Source organism: Gasterosteus aculeatus, chromosome 20, assembly GCF_964276395.1.
Source record: "Gasterosteus aculeatus chromosome 20, fGasAcu3.hap1.1, whole genome shotgun sequence".
NCBI lineage: Eukaryota > Metazoa > Chordata > Actinopteri > Perciformes > Gasterosteidae > Gasterosteus > Gasterosteus aculeatus.
The window spans coordinates 10,471,799-10,487,078 of NC_135707.1; the positions used below are offsets into that span (position 1 = coordinate 10,471,799).

At 45.0% G+C, this 15,280-nt stretch overlaps 2 protein-coding genes across 3 annotated transcripts; both read right to left on the reverse strand.

The window, feature by feature from the left end:
* Nucleotides 1-138: 138 nt before the first annotated feature.
* colq (collagen-like tail subunit (single strand of homotrimer) of asymmetric acetylcholinesterase) lies at nt 139-7,781 on the reverse strand. 2 transcript variants are annotated; one of them, XM_040166245.2, is made up of 17 exons: nt 7,428-7,781; nt 6,734-6,843; nt 6,325-6,426; nt 5,494-5,538; nt 5,324-5,350; nt 4,480-4,551; nt 4,126-4,188; nt 4,013-4,039; nt 3,864-3,908; nt 3,721-3,756; nt 3,555-3,635; nt 3,232-3,328; nt 2,839-2,969; nt 2,504-2,623; nt 2,262-2,403; nt 2,056-2,158; nt 139-1,960 (listed from the first exon to the last, which is right to left on the reverse strand). In XM_040166245.2, exons 1-17 carry the CDS (start codon nt 7,522-7,524, stop codon nt 1,891-1,893), a joined length of 1,368 nt encoding a protein of 455 aa, XP_040022179.2. In that variant the 5' UTR covers nt 7,525-7,781; the 3' UTR covers nt 139-1,890. The 2 variants fall into 2 exon arrangements, with proteins under 2 accessions (XP_040022179.2, XP_077951248.1); XM_078095122.1 differs by lacking the exon at nt 5,324-5,350 and having other exon boundaries at nt 7,428-7,640.
* A 922-nt stretch (nt 7,782-8,703) lies between these two features.
* hacl1 (2-hydroxyacyl-CoA lyase 1) lies at nt 8,704-13,525 on the reverse strand. Its single transcript, XM_040166103.2, has 17 exons — nt 13,347-13,525; nt 13,011-13,115; nt 12,872-12,912; nt 12,704-12,784; nt 12,531-12,603; nt 12,378-12,455; nt 12,193-12,287; nt 11,987-12,099; nt 11,715-11,850; nt 11,344-11,449; nt 11,094-11,177; nt 10,865-10,966; nt 10,529-10,683; nt 10,048-10,206; nt 9,851-9,958; nt 9,552-9,738; nt 8,704-8,932 (listed from the first exon to the last, which is right to left on the reverse strand). The coding sequence occupies exons 1-17, from the start codon at nt 13,395-13,397 to the stop codon at nt 8,900-8,902; spliced, it is 1,707 nt and encodes a 568-aa protein (XP_040022037.2). The 5' UTR covers nt 13,398-13,525; the 3' UTR covers nt 8,704-8,899.
* Nucleotides 13,526-15,280: the final 1,755 nt, after the last annotated feature.

Genomic DNA, 15,280 nt, shown 5'->3' on the forward strand with positions numbered 1-15,280 from the left:
ATAGAGGTCTGCTTTGTCTGTTTTCTGTTGTCGTCGTGTTCTTATGCAGGGAGCGCTCTGAAGGGACATTGGCTGTTTGCACAGCATCCAACTCACCACCCGCTCACAATGCACAGGGAGAAAAAACAGACTTCAGACTAAGGATTTAAATTCCTGTTTTTATTTTATCCACAGCTACAGTATAAATCATATCCGAGCAATGAAACAAAACCGACTTGCACTACCCGTCACAGTGTATGCTATTACAGTACGTTTCCACATGCGTGTTATGTTTCAGCATTGTTGTGCATACACAGTGCAGGATTTAGCACAGCAGCACAGGCCACAGATAAAACATTTACCATAGTTTCCAAAAGGTATTTCAGCTTTGTGCAAGGCACAGCTCTTTACTATCACATAAGCTGGGTCATACAGTACTTAGCTACACTCTGAGCAGAGCAAGACACAGATATTTCTTAAGATGCCGTGGTTCACAAAACAAAGCAAAAGGCCCATTAGCACTGAATCACAAGCATGCGGAGACAAAATAGTTAACAGTCTTTATCTTTCTTTTTACAGAAGAATCACTTTGTAACACCTGACTACATCTAAGTATGGCTGAGAACTGGTCTCCCTTGCACAGCGACTCATACAGTAGCTTATGGAAAAGTTCAGCTTATATCTTATGTCAAAGTCATTTTCACCACTAGTGCCAAACACGTAACGGACTACATCTACACTGATGAGTTTCTCTGTTGTTTCATATACCGTAAGACAGAAAGACTGAATAAAGAGGTATTAAAGTAAATACAGTAATGGTGACCTAACAGGATGGAATTGCATTCCCTTTCTCCTTCAGCAAGTCAAGACTATTCGTTCCTTTCCTGTGCAGTGAGAAAATTAAGAACATTAACAGTTTCAAGCCTTCATATACAGTATATTTAATTTCTCACGGAATCACAGGGAGGACACTTGAGTTATCTGTGTGCCTCCGCGTACAGTCACTGCCATGTCACCTACAAAGAGAGTTGTGTGGGGGCTGCTTGTGGAAGGTGCTGGGTGGAGCTACATTACCTGTTGGTTCCTGAGAAGTTTTTGAGATTTATGAAACCTTGTCCAGACTGAATGTCCCTGTCAAGCAAAGTACCGCCACAAGGCCTAGTCTCCCAGTGTGACACCCTCTCTGAAACATTACTAAATGCATATTCCATGCACCTCGATCTCCATTCCTAACCACACTCATTGAGCTTTTACTATTACTTACTAACTGAAATTGTTGTTGTGATATTGAGACGACGCAGTGCGAGCCTCGTTGTGGCAATAAAAAGTAAGGTGAGGGGTCACATGCTTGGATAGTGACAGCTGCTGTCATGTCTCAGTAATCCCAGTCTCATGCAAATGCTGTCATTGATGCTGCATTAGAATACCTGAGGCCACGGTTCTGGATGTCCTTCTGCCTGTCTTCCTCAACAGTATCTGGGTTAAGATTAATACGCGTCTGGCCCGGCTACTGCTCCTCTGCAACATCTCCCACTGGCACTTAATTAAGTCTCTGCATGGCTGTCACACAACTGCTGCTGGATCCAGAGGCTGATTCATGGTGAGGAGGCCCTTCTTTAGTCCTGCTTGTTAAGACTCAGTGCAGTTGTCCTGTGCATTTCCTATGTGTGGGTGAAGGTTTTCCCCTCAGTTGACTGACTACAAGGCTGGGAAGTTACTTAGCAACCCCAGCAGCAATGCAGAGGAGTTCTGTGTAGTATATATATATGTTGTGTTGTTTTTTCTCAATCATTTGCCGCTTCTACCTTCAGAGTCTCCTGCCTGGAGTCTTATTGTTCTTTATATTTTTTTTTGTATGAAAATATTCCAAATAACACACAGGGGATCCTGCTGGACCATCCAGCTTCCTCTTCAAGTGAAGTACTTGCAATTTGTGGATTCGATAACGCAGTAGGGTGTGCACTTCAGTTGACCGTATGACCTGCAAAGAACATGAGAAACAATGTTTCGGTCAGTGAAACACGCCAGAAAAAGACTTCTCACCGTTGCCCAGATGTGGCTGCGCACTGTGCTCACCCTGGAAGGTATGAATTACACGTCTGGTATCCGAAGTCCTTTCCATCACACTCCTCACTCCCCTCCTGGCGGTAGCCGTCTCCACAGTAGGCGTGTTTACACTCTGTGGTGAGGGGAGCCAGCAGAGGTGGAGGGGGTCATGTTTTATGTGCACAGCAAAGTACGACCAACGAGACGTTGTAGACAACGGGCGACGCACGACTTACTGACGCAGCCGTCGGTGACGACTCTGTTTCTGTCATCACACTCCTCGCCCGTGGAAATCTGCACGATCCCGTCGCCACAGTAGCCCTCGTCGTCCGGTGCGTTTTCCATGGACTGGAATGGCGTCGACTGGAATGGAAAAGTCTTTTACAAAGTTTAAAAAAGTTAAACAAAAAGGAAAAAGCACTTGAAAAGGCACCGTGTGTGAATCATAATCAGATTTTGGCTGCATGCAGTGATGCACCTGGATCGGCAGCCAGCCGTCTACGTCTTTGAAGTAGAGAGACCTCTGGTCTTTGCGGAATGCGAGAGCATTATCTGTGTGCAGGCGCTGCAGTTCCTCCTCGTTGCTTACAACGAAGATCTGAATGAAAGACAAGATGAAAAAATGTACTCTCATTTTTCAATATTCAGTGTGTTATTGAGCAGTAAAAGTTTCTACCTCTGGTTTCTCTTTCTTTTGGCGAATGATCATTATAATATCATAATATATTATAATAATAGAGTTTCTAAAAATGGTCTTAAAATTGACATCCAAGGTTGGGTTTTGTCACGATGTGTCATGACTTGATGCCTCACCGCTGGTACTTTGGGATAGTTCCCTCTGGAAGGGTAGTCATCAAATGGAGAATTACTGAGAGAGCCACAGCTACACTTTCCAGGAGGCCCTGGTGGACCACGTCCACCCTTTGTTCCAACCATGTAAAGTCCTAAACGCATGACGAGAGGAGAAAGAATATATGATAGAAGACACAAAGTAAAAATACGGTACATAGAGTAAACAACACATGCCATTAAATGTAGTATCTTTGAATCATCTATCAAGGCAATCAAACCAATTCACTCCTGATCAAGCAAGCAAATGTCACTTTTATCCTTTGGTGACGTATTAATTGTAAAACTGAAAAGAGGCTCACCATATGTGAATCCATTTTAGCCACATGATGTCACGCATACGGTAAAGGTTCTCACCTGTGGCAGGTGAACCAGGAGGACCGGGGTGGCCTGGTGTTCCCTGTGGGCCTGCGGGTCCCATGGGACCAACACTACCCGTGTCTCCTTTACCTCCCTGAAATGCGATCCAAACCGTGAGGAAGGTGGTCCAATCTTTAACTTTCCTTTACATGTTTTGAAGATCAAAAGGTTGAAACTAAAACTGAAGAGTATTACATTTTAAAGAAAAACGATCACAAAAGTTAGAGACATGTTCTCTCACTGAGGATGAGGATGCAACTCCATGTATTGCTGTTTTAAAACGACGCAAAGAGAATGTCACATGACCACCGACTCCTCACCTGCTTGCCTCTCTTCCCGGGTCGGCCAGTGGGTCCTCTGTTCCCTGAGATCCCAGGTTCCCCTTTTGGGCCCATTTCCCCCTGCACACCAAACCAGACAACTCAACATTCAGTTTGGTCAGATTTGGAAAGTCTTGGTTCTGCTGGACAAATTGAGCATTCTCACTTTCTGTCCAAGCATCCCTGGGAAACCCATCGCGCCCTGCGGATGAAGAAGAGCACATCTTAATACAACTTTGCAACAACATAGCAACATAGTGACGCTTTGTTTGTTTGAAAGGATTCCTGTGACTGATAAACTCTTCCTACCTTGTCGCCTTTCACTCCGCTTTCCCCGCGATCACCTCGAGAACCCTGAAGAAGAAGATGGCACCGTGTTACCTCACTTCAGATGTTGCAGGTAATCGATATATCTCATTGCATTTCTTATCAAATGATAATAACAAACAGTTTCATACCTTTTCCCCTTTATACCCGGGTAGACCCTAAAATTAAAGATACAAAATATGTAGGATGAAAAGTCTGAAGGTGAAATTATGCTGGATCAATGTAGTTCATAGGTGTCTCTTACCCTTGGCCCAATTGGTCCTCTGGCTCCAGGCAAACCCATCAGCCCCGGGTCACCTTTCTCACCCTAACACACAGAAACGCATTACACATTGGAAAAATGTGGATTCGCTTCAATTTGTTTAATCACATGGCCCAAAATATAACCCACACCCCAAAAGAAAAATATTGTGCATGCTTTAAATCAATTGTTATTAATAATGTTGCACAATTTCAATTAAGCGTTTGTAGAGAAAAGGTGTTTCATAGGACTGAACCCAAATAAAAGCCAACACTCATCTACCCTACCTAGCAATGACACCTACTGGTCTCATGCCACCTTATGTTTCATCTGCATTATGAGATCTGACTTACTCACTTTGGGCCCACTTGGTCCAGGCCATCCACCTGCTCCCTGTTTCCCAGGAAGTCCAGCAGGACCTGTGCGACCCTAACAGCAGACGTCAATTTCAACACACCATCTCAGACGTAGAAATACCCAATAAAACAATTGCTGCCACAGATATGGAAGCCGTTATCCGATTATAAAAAAACAAAAACAAATAAAGAATACCAATCCAAGTGCAGCATTTGCTGCATAAGCTGACAGCCTGCTTGCTACAGCATTTATCAGACGCGACTGCACATGCAGAGGGAGAATGAGCCCTGTCACTTTGCTCTCTTTAATTAAATGATGGGCTGTATATAGAACAGGAGCCCGTGCTTGTGGGAAATAAAAGGATTTATGACCTGGCTGGAGCACTAAGCTAAATTGCACTGCAGTGCTGCAAAGCTGCTCAGTCAGGCCATCGAGAAGCGAGGCTCTCCCACTGGGCCGATTTGGCTGCCCGACCACAGCGACAGATCATTTAAGGAGGTCACTTCTCTTTCGTGCTTGCAATAAAGCAGTGTGGGCTTGTTCCTTCTGTAAAGGAAGGAGGGGGGGGGGGGGGGTGCATCTGACAGGGAGGCATGACAGTGGATGTCTGTTACGGGTCAATATTGAGGCAAAACAGCAGCAGATCTCCCTCCTTTGCATCCTGTCAGTGTATCTGCGCTGTTTCCCCGTCAAGGTTATACTGGCAAACAATTCCTTGATGTAGGCGACCGGGCCCTCTGGCAGCATTCTGAGTTACAGCTGGAGAGAAGGCGGAGGCATGGTATCTCATATTTGAGTAAATCCACTTAGCGGAGAATATGGAGTGATTAATGGAGACTCTCACCTTTTGCCCAGGTCTTCCAATTTCTCCCTGACGACAGGATGCGGAGGAGGGGACAAGGACAGTGGCTATTCAATACACTTCCAGCAAGCATCGTCCGGTCAGTTAAACTTGAGCTTATAAAATAATGAACGGAGACGGCACTGGAACATACAGGGAAATAACCTGCTTACCTTTTCTCCCTTGGGCCCTTCTATTCCAGGTAATCCAGGTGGACCCTGATGAACAGGAAAATACAATGTAATTATGTCATATGCTCATGAATCAAAGGGATATCTACCTAAATGTATTGTGTTGTTCACATCCCACCACAAAGTTGTGTCTGTTTCTTGGAGCCCACAACTGCATTTCAATTAGCTAAAGGCTGAGTGGCCACTATTGATTTAAAAAGTGCCTGGTGGGTCCCTTTTGATGAAGTGAAATGCTGCAGGAGTCTAGCTGGTCTCTGTAACAGCCTTGGAAGCTTTAACAATCATTTGGTAAATCTGTAAATGGTCAAATCCAACTTGCTGGTCTAACAGGTTGGATTCAAATCATTTTAATTTGAACTATTGAAGAGCTGCTTTGCATCTTTCATCCGCAGTACACAAACACATGGACTCATGCTTGTGTTGGTGATCCCTGGAATTTACGCAACCCAGTACGCCTTTTTAGTTAGACAGCACTTGGGACAATTCTGAGAATGATGTGTGGGGCACTGGCAGCCAGTGGAAAAAGGCTATTTGTGTCCAAGCTAAATGTGGAGCGTTAATGGGCCGCTGTGTTGGGAGGGCCGGAGAAATCCCCATCCTGCTTTGCAGGAACTCTCAAGTTTAAGAGGAGATGGGGTTGATATGTTCTTGGGAGTACCAATTATTAACACCTTGAAACCACCTGAGACAGAAAGTGTTCACAGCAAATCCTACGAGCTGCCCATTGGAGCGGTGTGAAGAGGCCAGAGCCTGATCTACGGTAAGTTCATGCTGTGAGGAGCATGATGATTGGGTAAGAGTTTGGGATCCTACCTGAGGACCAGAGGGACCAGCAGGCCCGCGGGGGCCTCGGTCGCAGGCAGAACCTTGGTCCCTATTGCACTTCTTTGACTTCCCACAATTATTGTCTTCATTCTGGAAAAATGAAAACAAAACTCGACTGTTAGCGGCTCAACAGAATTACCCCCCAATTCTGATTGTTGAATATTGATAAAAGAAGCTTGTCTGAAATTCATCCCGTTCTTGACCGCAACAATTCATAATCCAAAGAGAAATAATTGTTAGCCATTTCTTTTGCAAGCAGGTTTCCTCATCTGAGGTGTTTTAACAGTGTATCCTTCAGGGGGGGGTCAGAGACAGCAAGTGTGCCGGGCGGTTTGGAAATCGCCCAAGGACATGTCAACAATATTCCACAATAGAAAGTCACATGACTTCTACTCACATGAGCGTGGCGGCGCCAAAGCGAAGGGGGTGGAGGAAACAGCGGGGGTGGAGGCGGACTCAGCAAACAGCACGGGCTGAATCTCTTCTGCTGCTCCGGGGTTCTGGGAGCTGCGTGAGGCGAGCGTGCAACCACAAGCCACACAGAGTCAAGAGAGAGACCGTCGGAGGTCATGTTTACGTTGTGTTATCTTCTGCAGCCCCTGAACGTGGAGCCTCGCAATCAAAATGAGAAAAGTAATCCTTAACTCATGACTGTGGTACGTGCGTGACATGTTGCCACCAAGTGCCCCACATATTCAGTGTGTATTTCAAAGAGGTCAGAACATGCAGCAGCGTAGGGGAGCAGGTTAACAGGTGCAAACTATGTAATCGTGACACTCGTCCAGCTGAGCTCGATCTGGACGCAGACACGAAGGGCCTGTTGCCTCTCGCTAAAGTGCTGACTGGAGGTGGCTCTGCTATTTATAGTCATTTTCAGTTTACTTCGAGGGTGCATGCAAACAAAAACAGGTGTATTTTACACTGATAATGAGCCTAAATATTATCCTTAACCTAGGCATTTAATATCCATGCTTTCACAGCCCCGACTTTCCCAACACCTGTGCATGCATAGTATTGGATGCAGAGTGCACACGCACACACACACACACACACACACACACACAGTAGTATCATGGTCACACTATTCTTACCCAGGTTGAATGAAATGACGCTGTCCAGAAGAGAGGCCTGAGCGAGGCCATAAGAAAACCACAGTGGCAGATACAGTCCAAGTGTTAGAAGAGTCATGCTGGTTCAGATAGTTGCTTGACTTTATTCGTGAGCCTCAGCAGCCCTCACACGCTGCCTCTCTCTCTCTCTCCTCACTGTCCTCTCCCTGCTCTCCCCTCCCTCCCTCTGTGCTCGCTCTGCTCCGTCTCCTTTACTCCCTCACAAGAGGGTACGCCGACCAATGTGCCATTAAATCTTTCCTCTGCATCAGTGTGCGCTAAAATTACAGGAGACAGTCCGCCAGCTGCTTACGGTGCCAAGATTAGAAGTCTACTACTGACTGCAGGGGTGTTTTGTTGTTTCCACTCCTCTTGTAATGACCACAGTGTGGGGGGGGGGACTTTTCTGCTGTAGATTCTGAGGCAACGTCCATGATGGTTTACATGTATTTATCAGTCTATGTATTTGTAAGAGGTACACTGTGTATTCTTCTGTGCATAATGACGACCACTTAGTCTAGAACTGATGGGTTTTATTACCCAGTCCGGCCACAGAATGAAGAGCCACCATTGAGATTCTTTGGGGGATTTGAGACCGATGCATAAAAGAACTGCAAATGCTGCAAAAGTTGAGTCACATTTAAACTGTGGAGACATGGAAATGTGATATTTACACTTCTCTTGTACAAGTGGGAAAAGGTGTTTCATTTAGGTTTGCGGGGGGGAAAAGAATGCAACTCTGCATCGTCACTTCTGCAAAAAACCGTCTATCCAAGATGTGCATTACAAGGTGTGACATAAAGGAGGGTGTATTTATGAAAGTACGAATGCAAATTTGACAAATCTTGAACGAAAACCATTTACTAAAACCTACCTAGCACAAGAATAACCTCATGAGACTGCAAAGGGCTGTGAAGCCACACACACACACCTGGAGCTGATCTCATCATGACAAGTTCAATCAGGGCGTTTAGTTTGTGATGAGAAGCTTGCAACGTCTCCCTCGGAAAGACACCTTTTTAGTATTTGGAGCTGTTGAGAAGCCTAGAAGCCTGTATCCTACTCGGTCAGAAGGCTTTTGAAGGAGCTAGAGGTCCTGTTTTATTGCAAAGCTTTGGGTCAGAATAAAAAAATAAAATAAACTTAAGCTAACTGCCTTTTATTGCTGCTCGAACACGTCCCCCCCGTCCTTCACCAGATCTATACACTGTACTTTAATTATATTAGGAAAAAAAACAGATTTGACAAAAAAAAAGTGTATGTTTAAAAATGTTTTATTGTACTATTCATTATTTTGTTCATTTTAATACTACCATGTAGTAACACAATATTTACTCATTTCATGGAAACAATCACAACATATTTATATATATTTTCCCAGATTGAGATTGCTGAAGAAAACAGTCACTGCTGTCCTGATGTTCTGGACAGAGGAGGAAGATCCTCCGTTCAGTCTACAAGTTGGCGCGTGTGAGCCAAGGGAACTCCTGCAGAAGAGACAGCATTATATTAGACCTTCCAAGATGATCGCGCAATTTTATCTAACTGTCTATTTAGTCTCCACATTCCAAAACAGACTTTTTTCCAGACAACAAATACTTAATCTTCCTCCACTGCTCAAAACTGAACTTTGAACCTGAGCATGGAGAACAGTTGGGAGGAAAACAATGAGTGCAGCACATCTCGTTAGGTGATAATTCTTCATCCTGGTCACAGAGAGCCCAGCGCCATGGATACGGCCCTCAATAAAACCTTCAAACATGTCTGCGAAGGGTTGCGAGGATACATTCAACATAAACACAGAGGGTCATGGCTTCTAATTACGGGGACCCTGAAATAGAAAGGTCAGCTCGGTGGGAGGTGGAGGGATTGTGCGGGGAATACAACGGTTCTGCGGTGCACCTGGAGTGTGGGGATTACTGGTCAGTGAGGCATGTTGGCCTGTAAGGATGAGACGAGAGGCGAGGAGACACCAGGTTCTGTTTCGCACTCCTCGCGAACAGAGATGCTGCTGCTGCTGCTTTTAGTCACGCCGAGCACGCCTGTCACATGCAGTTTACACATTACAGCCTCTGGATTTACTCATTCCTGACAGGTGACGGTTACCTGCTGTTTTCTGTCGGAGGAAGGGTCAATGAGCACGTTTAGGAGACTCGGTCTCTCCCAGTCACTCAGGCTGAGCTGTAAAGCGCTGCGCAGCTCCTCCACCGTCCTCACCAGGAACCCTCGACCCCCGAACGCGGTCATGACCTCGTCATAGCGTGCCTCGGGTAGGAGGGACACAGGAGGGGCACTGACATGCGACACGGTGACATTTCATTACCTCAAAGCGGATTACGTGTATTATATAATATATAGAATTAGTGATTGCGTTATGAACATTGTCCCAATGATGTGCGACTCACACAGAGGTGAGATCTCCCACTTTTGCCATCTCTTTCCACGTCTCAGGATCCACGCCGCTGTAAATTCCATTGTTATTGACCACAATGATGACCACAGGAAGATTATACCTTTTAGAAAAACAGAGCAAAAGTGGAATTAAGTGGCGGTAAGAGATTAAAGTATATACATTGTATAGAGACAGATGCAACCAACCCACCTGCACATGGTTTCAACTTCCATGCCGGAAAATCCAAAGGCACTGTCTCCTTCCACACAGACTACCCTTTGGTTTGATCGCTCGCTCCTCACCACGGAGGCTGCTGCGATAGCAAAGCCGAGGCCAACTCCCATTGTCCCAAATGTACCGGCATCCAACCTGCAAACACACAGGATTAGCTAACAACAATCTCCTAAAGCTCATCCAGAATTGGAAGCTGACTTCAGCCTAATACAGTTAAACAATTTGTCTCTTCCAGACATGGAGGAGACATAAAGTCAGGGTGGGAATATAATGCCTTGAAGTAGAATGCAACATTATTTAAAAGAGACTTTGAGACATCAACAATGATATCATACCTCACTTGGGAAAAACAAATTCAAGAAAGCATTTGGTGATGAGCATGAACATATAAATAAATAAAGTTCAGTAATTAAATACATAAACATGGATCAGTGTATTTAATAGAAGCCTGCCTTGCCTGTGTCGAGGGAGGTAGTTGTTCAACATAGTGCGTCCTATGTCCATAGTGTTTGCACCCTCGCTGACGATGATGCAGTCATCCGGCAACAGCTGGGAAACGTGATGAAACACCGTGTAGTAGTTCATGGGCAACGTGGACTGAAGAGCGAGCGCCTGTCGCAAGAAAAAGGGACAAAAAGCATGAATAAGGAGAACCAATAATGAGAACATCTATGTGGACTTAACATGTAATTACATTGAATAGCCAGCATAGCTTGTGACATTTCAATAAACAGTTTTAGTAACCGTCTAATTTAACATATTAGAGGCCTTTCGAAAGTCAGTCTTAACCCACCTTTGATATTTTTGCATTAGCAACAATTTTGTCCTTCAGTGTGCTCCACCACTCTGTATTGGAGGGATATTTCCATCCATCTTTATGGAAGACCTCCAGCAGCTGAAAAAACAAACAAAGAAGCCGTAATTACTTGTACAAATACCCATATGAGCTGTTCCTTTATTCCTTGGATCCACATCACATAGAATCACAAGAAGAGAAAAGGTTTGTGTGCTGACTAAGTTACCTGAATGACAATAGCGTTGATGTCTCCCAGCAGAGCAACAGCGGGGCTCACATTGTTCCCCATCTCCTCAGCACAAAGGTCAACCTGCAGTCGGAGCGCACATGTAGTACGTTGTTGTGGCGCAAACATTTTCAGCAACAGCGAAACACAATGCAGGTGATACGCCAAAGAAGCACAAATAAGTATTTACAGCAATTCTGAAAAAAATGAAGTGAATCCATCATTAATCCTGCCTCGACCGTTTACGTGCCTGGATGATCTTGACATTGGGGTCAAACCGCGGGGGCAGACCGAAATGCAGAATCCAGTTCAGCCGCGCTCCAAGCAGAAGCACAACGTCGGCCTGCAGAAGAGCTCTGAGAGGAACGGTGGACGAGAAATTTCATTAAGACAAAAACAGTTTGGAATGGAAACAGTATGGGTCTGTTTAAAAAAAGTATTGGATGCATAACCCTACATCTAAAAAAAGAGGTATGTATAAAATGTGTACAGTCATCAATAGGTAACTGAGGTTTAGTCGGTTTCCGTCATATAATAAACGCTAACGATCATGTTGGCTCAAATAATTGTACGTCACACCTTTTGGTTCGTGAACACTGTTACAGTGAACGGGAGACTGACCTTGAGCGGGCAGCAGCCACACAGTTGGGGTGATCGTCAGGTAGGACCCCTTTCCCCATGGGGGTGGGCAGGAACGGGAGACCAACCATTTCCACCAGCTCCCGCAGGGCCGCCTCCGCTCGGCCGTAGGCTGCTCCTGTGGGGCACGACGGTAGTCATGGTATCATTACTCACCCAACGAGATACTCCCGTGCACCACCGAGGGAGGAGGTGCAGCGCTTCAGGGTTATGTCATTTAATAGAGACGGTGCTGATGAGTCTTTTGTTCGTACCTTTGCCAATGATGACTACGGGTCTTTTAGCAGCTTTCAAGGCCGATATGGCTTCAGTGATCGCCCCATGGTGAGCCAAACTCACAGGTGGACTTGGACAGCAGGACACAACTCTACGGGAACAACACACTTTGTTGAATGCTGGAATCACAGAAGCAATACAAATGCAGAAAACAAAACATTTTTTTTTTAAAGGTGTAACCAACCTGACTTTGCTCCTATCCACTTTAGCATTCACCATGTCCCCTGCAATATCCACGTAACAAGCACCCGGACGACCATACATGCTGGTGCGAACCGCCTACGGGTATACAAACACAATGTCATCCAACTATGCAGAATATCTTACTCAGCCTACTGTGATAGAGGAAACAGAAGAACGCAGTATCACCTTCTCTATCACTGAAGGGATGATTTCCAGGCTGCTGGGTCGGGCAGAAAACTTGCTGTAGAGGCGACATGCTTCCACCTAGGAACAAATAAAAAAAAGGGTCAGTTCGATAAAGCATGAGAAGGCATAAATCCACCGGGAGGCGTGTATTACCTGAGGAAACTCCTGAAAGGCTCCCGCTGTTTCCTGGTTCTGATCCGAGGAGCCTCCAATAACAACCACTGGCCTGAACAAAGTGCAAAAGCCAAATCAATGCAAGCAGGGACCATTTATAAAGTGCCAGGCAGAATCTAATGAAGCGGCGTATAGTGTTATCGGCGGAATACCAGCAGTTCATGTTCGCGTTGGCCATTCCACCCAGAGCATGGATGAGTCCAGGTCCAGACACCACCAGGCAGGAACCTGGTCTGGACACCAACAACCACAGGAGACAGCAGCACGTGAGACACAACCGGGCTGCTCACATTAACGTGTTCAATGAGCAAAGGCCTCACCTCCCAGTGAGGTACCCGATGGCGGACGCTGCGTAGGCCGCCTGTTGTGTGACGTCATTCACGACATGTTACAAAGTAAAGAAATGCACAACAGTGTTGAGGAATAGCAATGCGTGTTTGTTTGGTTGTTTTTTTTTACCGCCTGTTCGTTGCGCATTCCCACGTATTTGATCCCTGCGGCCTGAGCGGCCATGGCCACCTCTATGATGGGAACACCGACTATCCCGAACATGTACTCCACGTTCTGCAGGGGGAGGAAATGCGTTGTTACCGCAAACCAGTGGAGGGGGGAAGCAGATGCGATCGTACAAAAGGACATTCGGCCTTTTCTGCTCCGGGGACTTTAGACTGCGCAACACTTGAACTTTGACACATTTCTGCACGCGATAGGCCTTCATATTAGGGGACTAAAATTACAGTTTAGCTCTGTTCCCCGAAATTTCTCTTCACAACGTGGTTCTTAAATGTTTTTTACCTGAGCCTTGAGCGACTCAGCAATGAGCTGAGCTCCCGTCACTTCGTCCATGGCTGTTCAGAGACTTCTGCTACGAGTTGTTACACAACTTTATGCCTGGAGTTGTACCAAACTGTCATAAAGCACTGAAGCGACCAGCGGGACTCTCCTGCTGCTGAATCCGCCCCGCGGAGTTGACTTCCGGGTAGCGAGCCAATCAGTAGAGCCTCTACGTGTGACATCACAGAAGGCAGCGTTGATACAGCAGGGCAGGACCTGCGGGGCCATGCCGTTGCCTCTTCTCTAAGCAACAATCAGGATTAGCAACTTCAGGACGTTCTAGCCTCATTCCAGTGCAAAAGTCTCTCTCATGGGCTCCAATAGACACTAGTGCACAGGGGAAAGAAGTAACATTGTCATTCTCTTCACTTATGTGGACATTTGCATTGTGGGTACTCAGGAAAAACTGCATTCTCACAGGAATTTCATGTCTGCACATCCAGTTGTGGAAAATCTTAATAATTGTATCATTGGACCACTGCACTGACATGAATGCAATACAGCCCGGTGCAGTCAGACGGGGTACTGCTCTGGCGTAAAGAGACACACATGATGCAAACAGCACAGAATCCAGGTGTCGCCATCTGCGGTGGAGTAACCACTGGCAATGTGAGCCTGTACACCACACCTTGGTGAGTATTTACAAGTCAAATAAAAAATGTATACATTTACAAATATTTATATTTAATATTCATGTATAATCACATAAATTCAATGAGTCTGGATACATTTTACTGTGAACATCCAGCCATTATGTCAACGTTATTTTAGAGGGGATTTGCACTTTTGCATTTTACTACCGTTGCAGACTTTGGCCGCTGACATCAGCAGGTTGCAAACCCCAACACCCTAATTATACAAAAAAATGTCCCACGTTGAAAGCAGGATGCCACATCGTAGTGATCTGCTGTCAGGATGTTGAGCTGTGTGAAATCATCAAACCTCTTACGGCTCTGGAAGACATGGACCAGAATCCAGTTGGTGTGAAATCTCCCTGAGCAGACTTTAATGATCTGTGAAGAAAAAACTACAATAAATAATATCTGTGACTTGAGTTTGTTCAGTACTGTTACTACTCTAAAATGTCTTCATGTCAAGAGGGAACAAACAACAGGAGAGGAAACATCAGCCTGGCAGCTCTGAAACAGAGATGCTGAGTATTCCACTGATTTTACTTGAACTGTTCCTTTATTTCGTTTGTCACTTACAATCCAGTGAATACGTTATTTTTCAGATCCACTCATATTTAGAATTGATTTTGTGTGTTGATCGCAATATTTTTTTCTTTGTTACTTATGATTACGATGTAATTGTTACTACTGACACGAGAATACATTTGACAGTGACTAGTGATGAGAATACACAATGAGCCAATGGCAATATTAACAATTTAAAACAAACATTTCACAGATCCTTTCTCAGCCCATTACGGTTAACAGTTATTTAAATTCAATATTGTAATAATTTTGCCACTGCCCTAAAAACTTTTAGCTGCACCTCTTCTGCCATCTAATGGTAAAAAAATGAATACAATTTTGGAACTCTGCAGCCCGTCTGTCAGGTCTGTGATTTGAATGACGACACTACGCCAACTTTAACAACCTGGATGAGATGTTCAGCTAATACACAAAACTTTCTGGTGTCTGACAGAATCGTACTTTAAATCTCAACGGATGATCAGCTCAGCGGTGATTCCGTCTGGATTATTTCACTCCACAATCAACAGCAATCAAGTTTAACGTTTAACTCTCTACATGGCATTATATTAGTTTATTTCATGTTGGACGTAAGAGTTTGACCGAAAAAACAAACAGGCTGTGTTTGTACATATCACATTATTGTTGCTATGGTGATGGATCCATTATTTTAAATTCCATGTCCCTCTGGTTGGTTTA

Bases quoted from the DNA above. Each gene is read 5' to 3' on its own strand.
- colq (XM_040166245.2), bottom strand. From the start codon at position 7,524: ATGACTCTTCTAACACTTGGACTGTATCTGCCACTGTGGTTTTCTTAT. The intron at 2,159-2,261 runs GTAAGTCGTGCG...CCCTCACCACAG, and splicing joins CGTCACCGACGGCTGCGTCA to AGTGTAAACACGCCTACTGT. The intron at 1,961-2,055 runs GTGAGCACAGTG...TGTTCTTTGCAG, and splicing joins TGTAATTCATACCTTCCAGG to GTCATACGGTCAACTGAAGT.
- hacl1 (XM_040166103.2), bottom strand. From the start codon at position 13,397: ATGGACGAAGTGACGGGAGCTCAGCTCATTGCTGAGTCGCTCAAGGCT. The intron at 12,913-13,010 runs GTAAAAAAAAAC...GTCACACAACAG, and splicing joins GAATGCGCAACGAACAGGCG to GCGGCCTACGCAGCGTCCGC. The intron at 10,207-10,528 runs GCAAGGCAGGCT...GTGTGTTTGCAG, and splicing joins AACTACCTCCCTCGACACAG to GTTGGATGCCGGTACATTTG.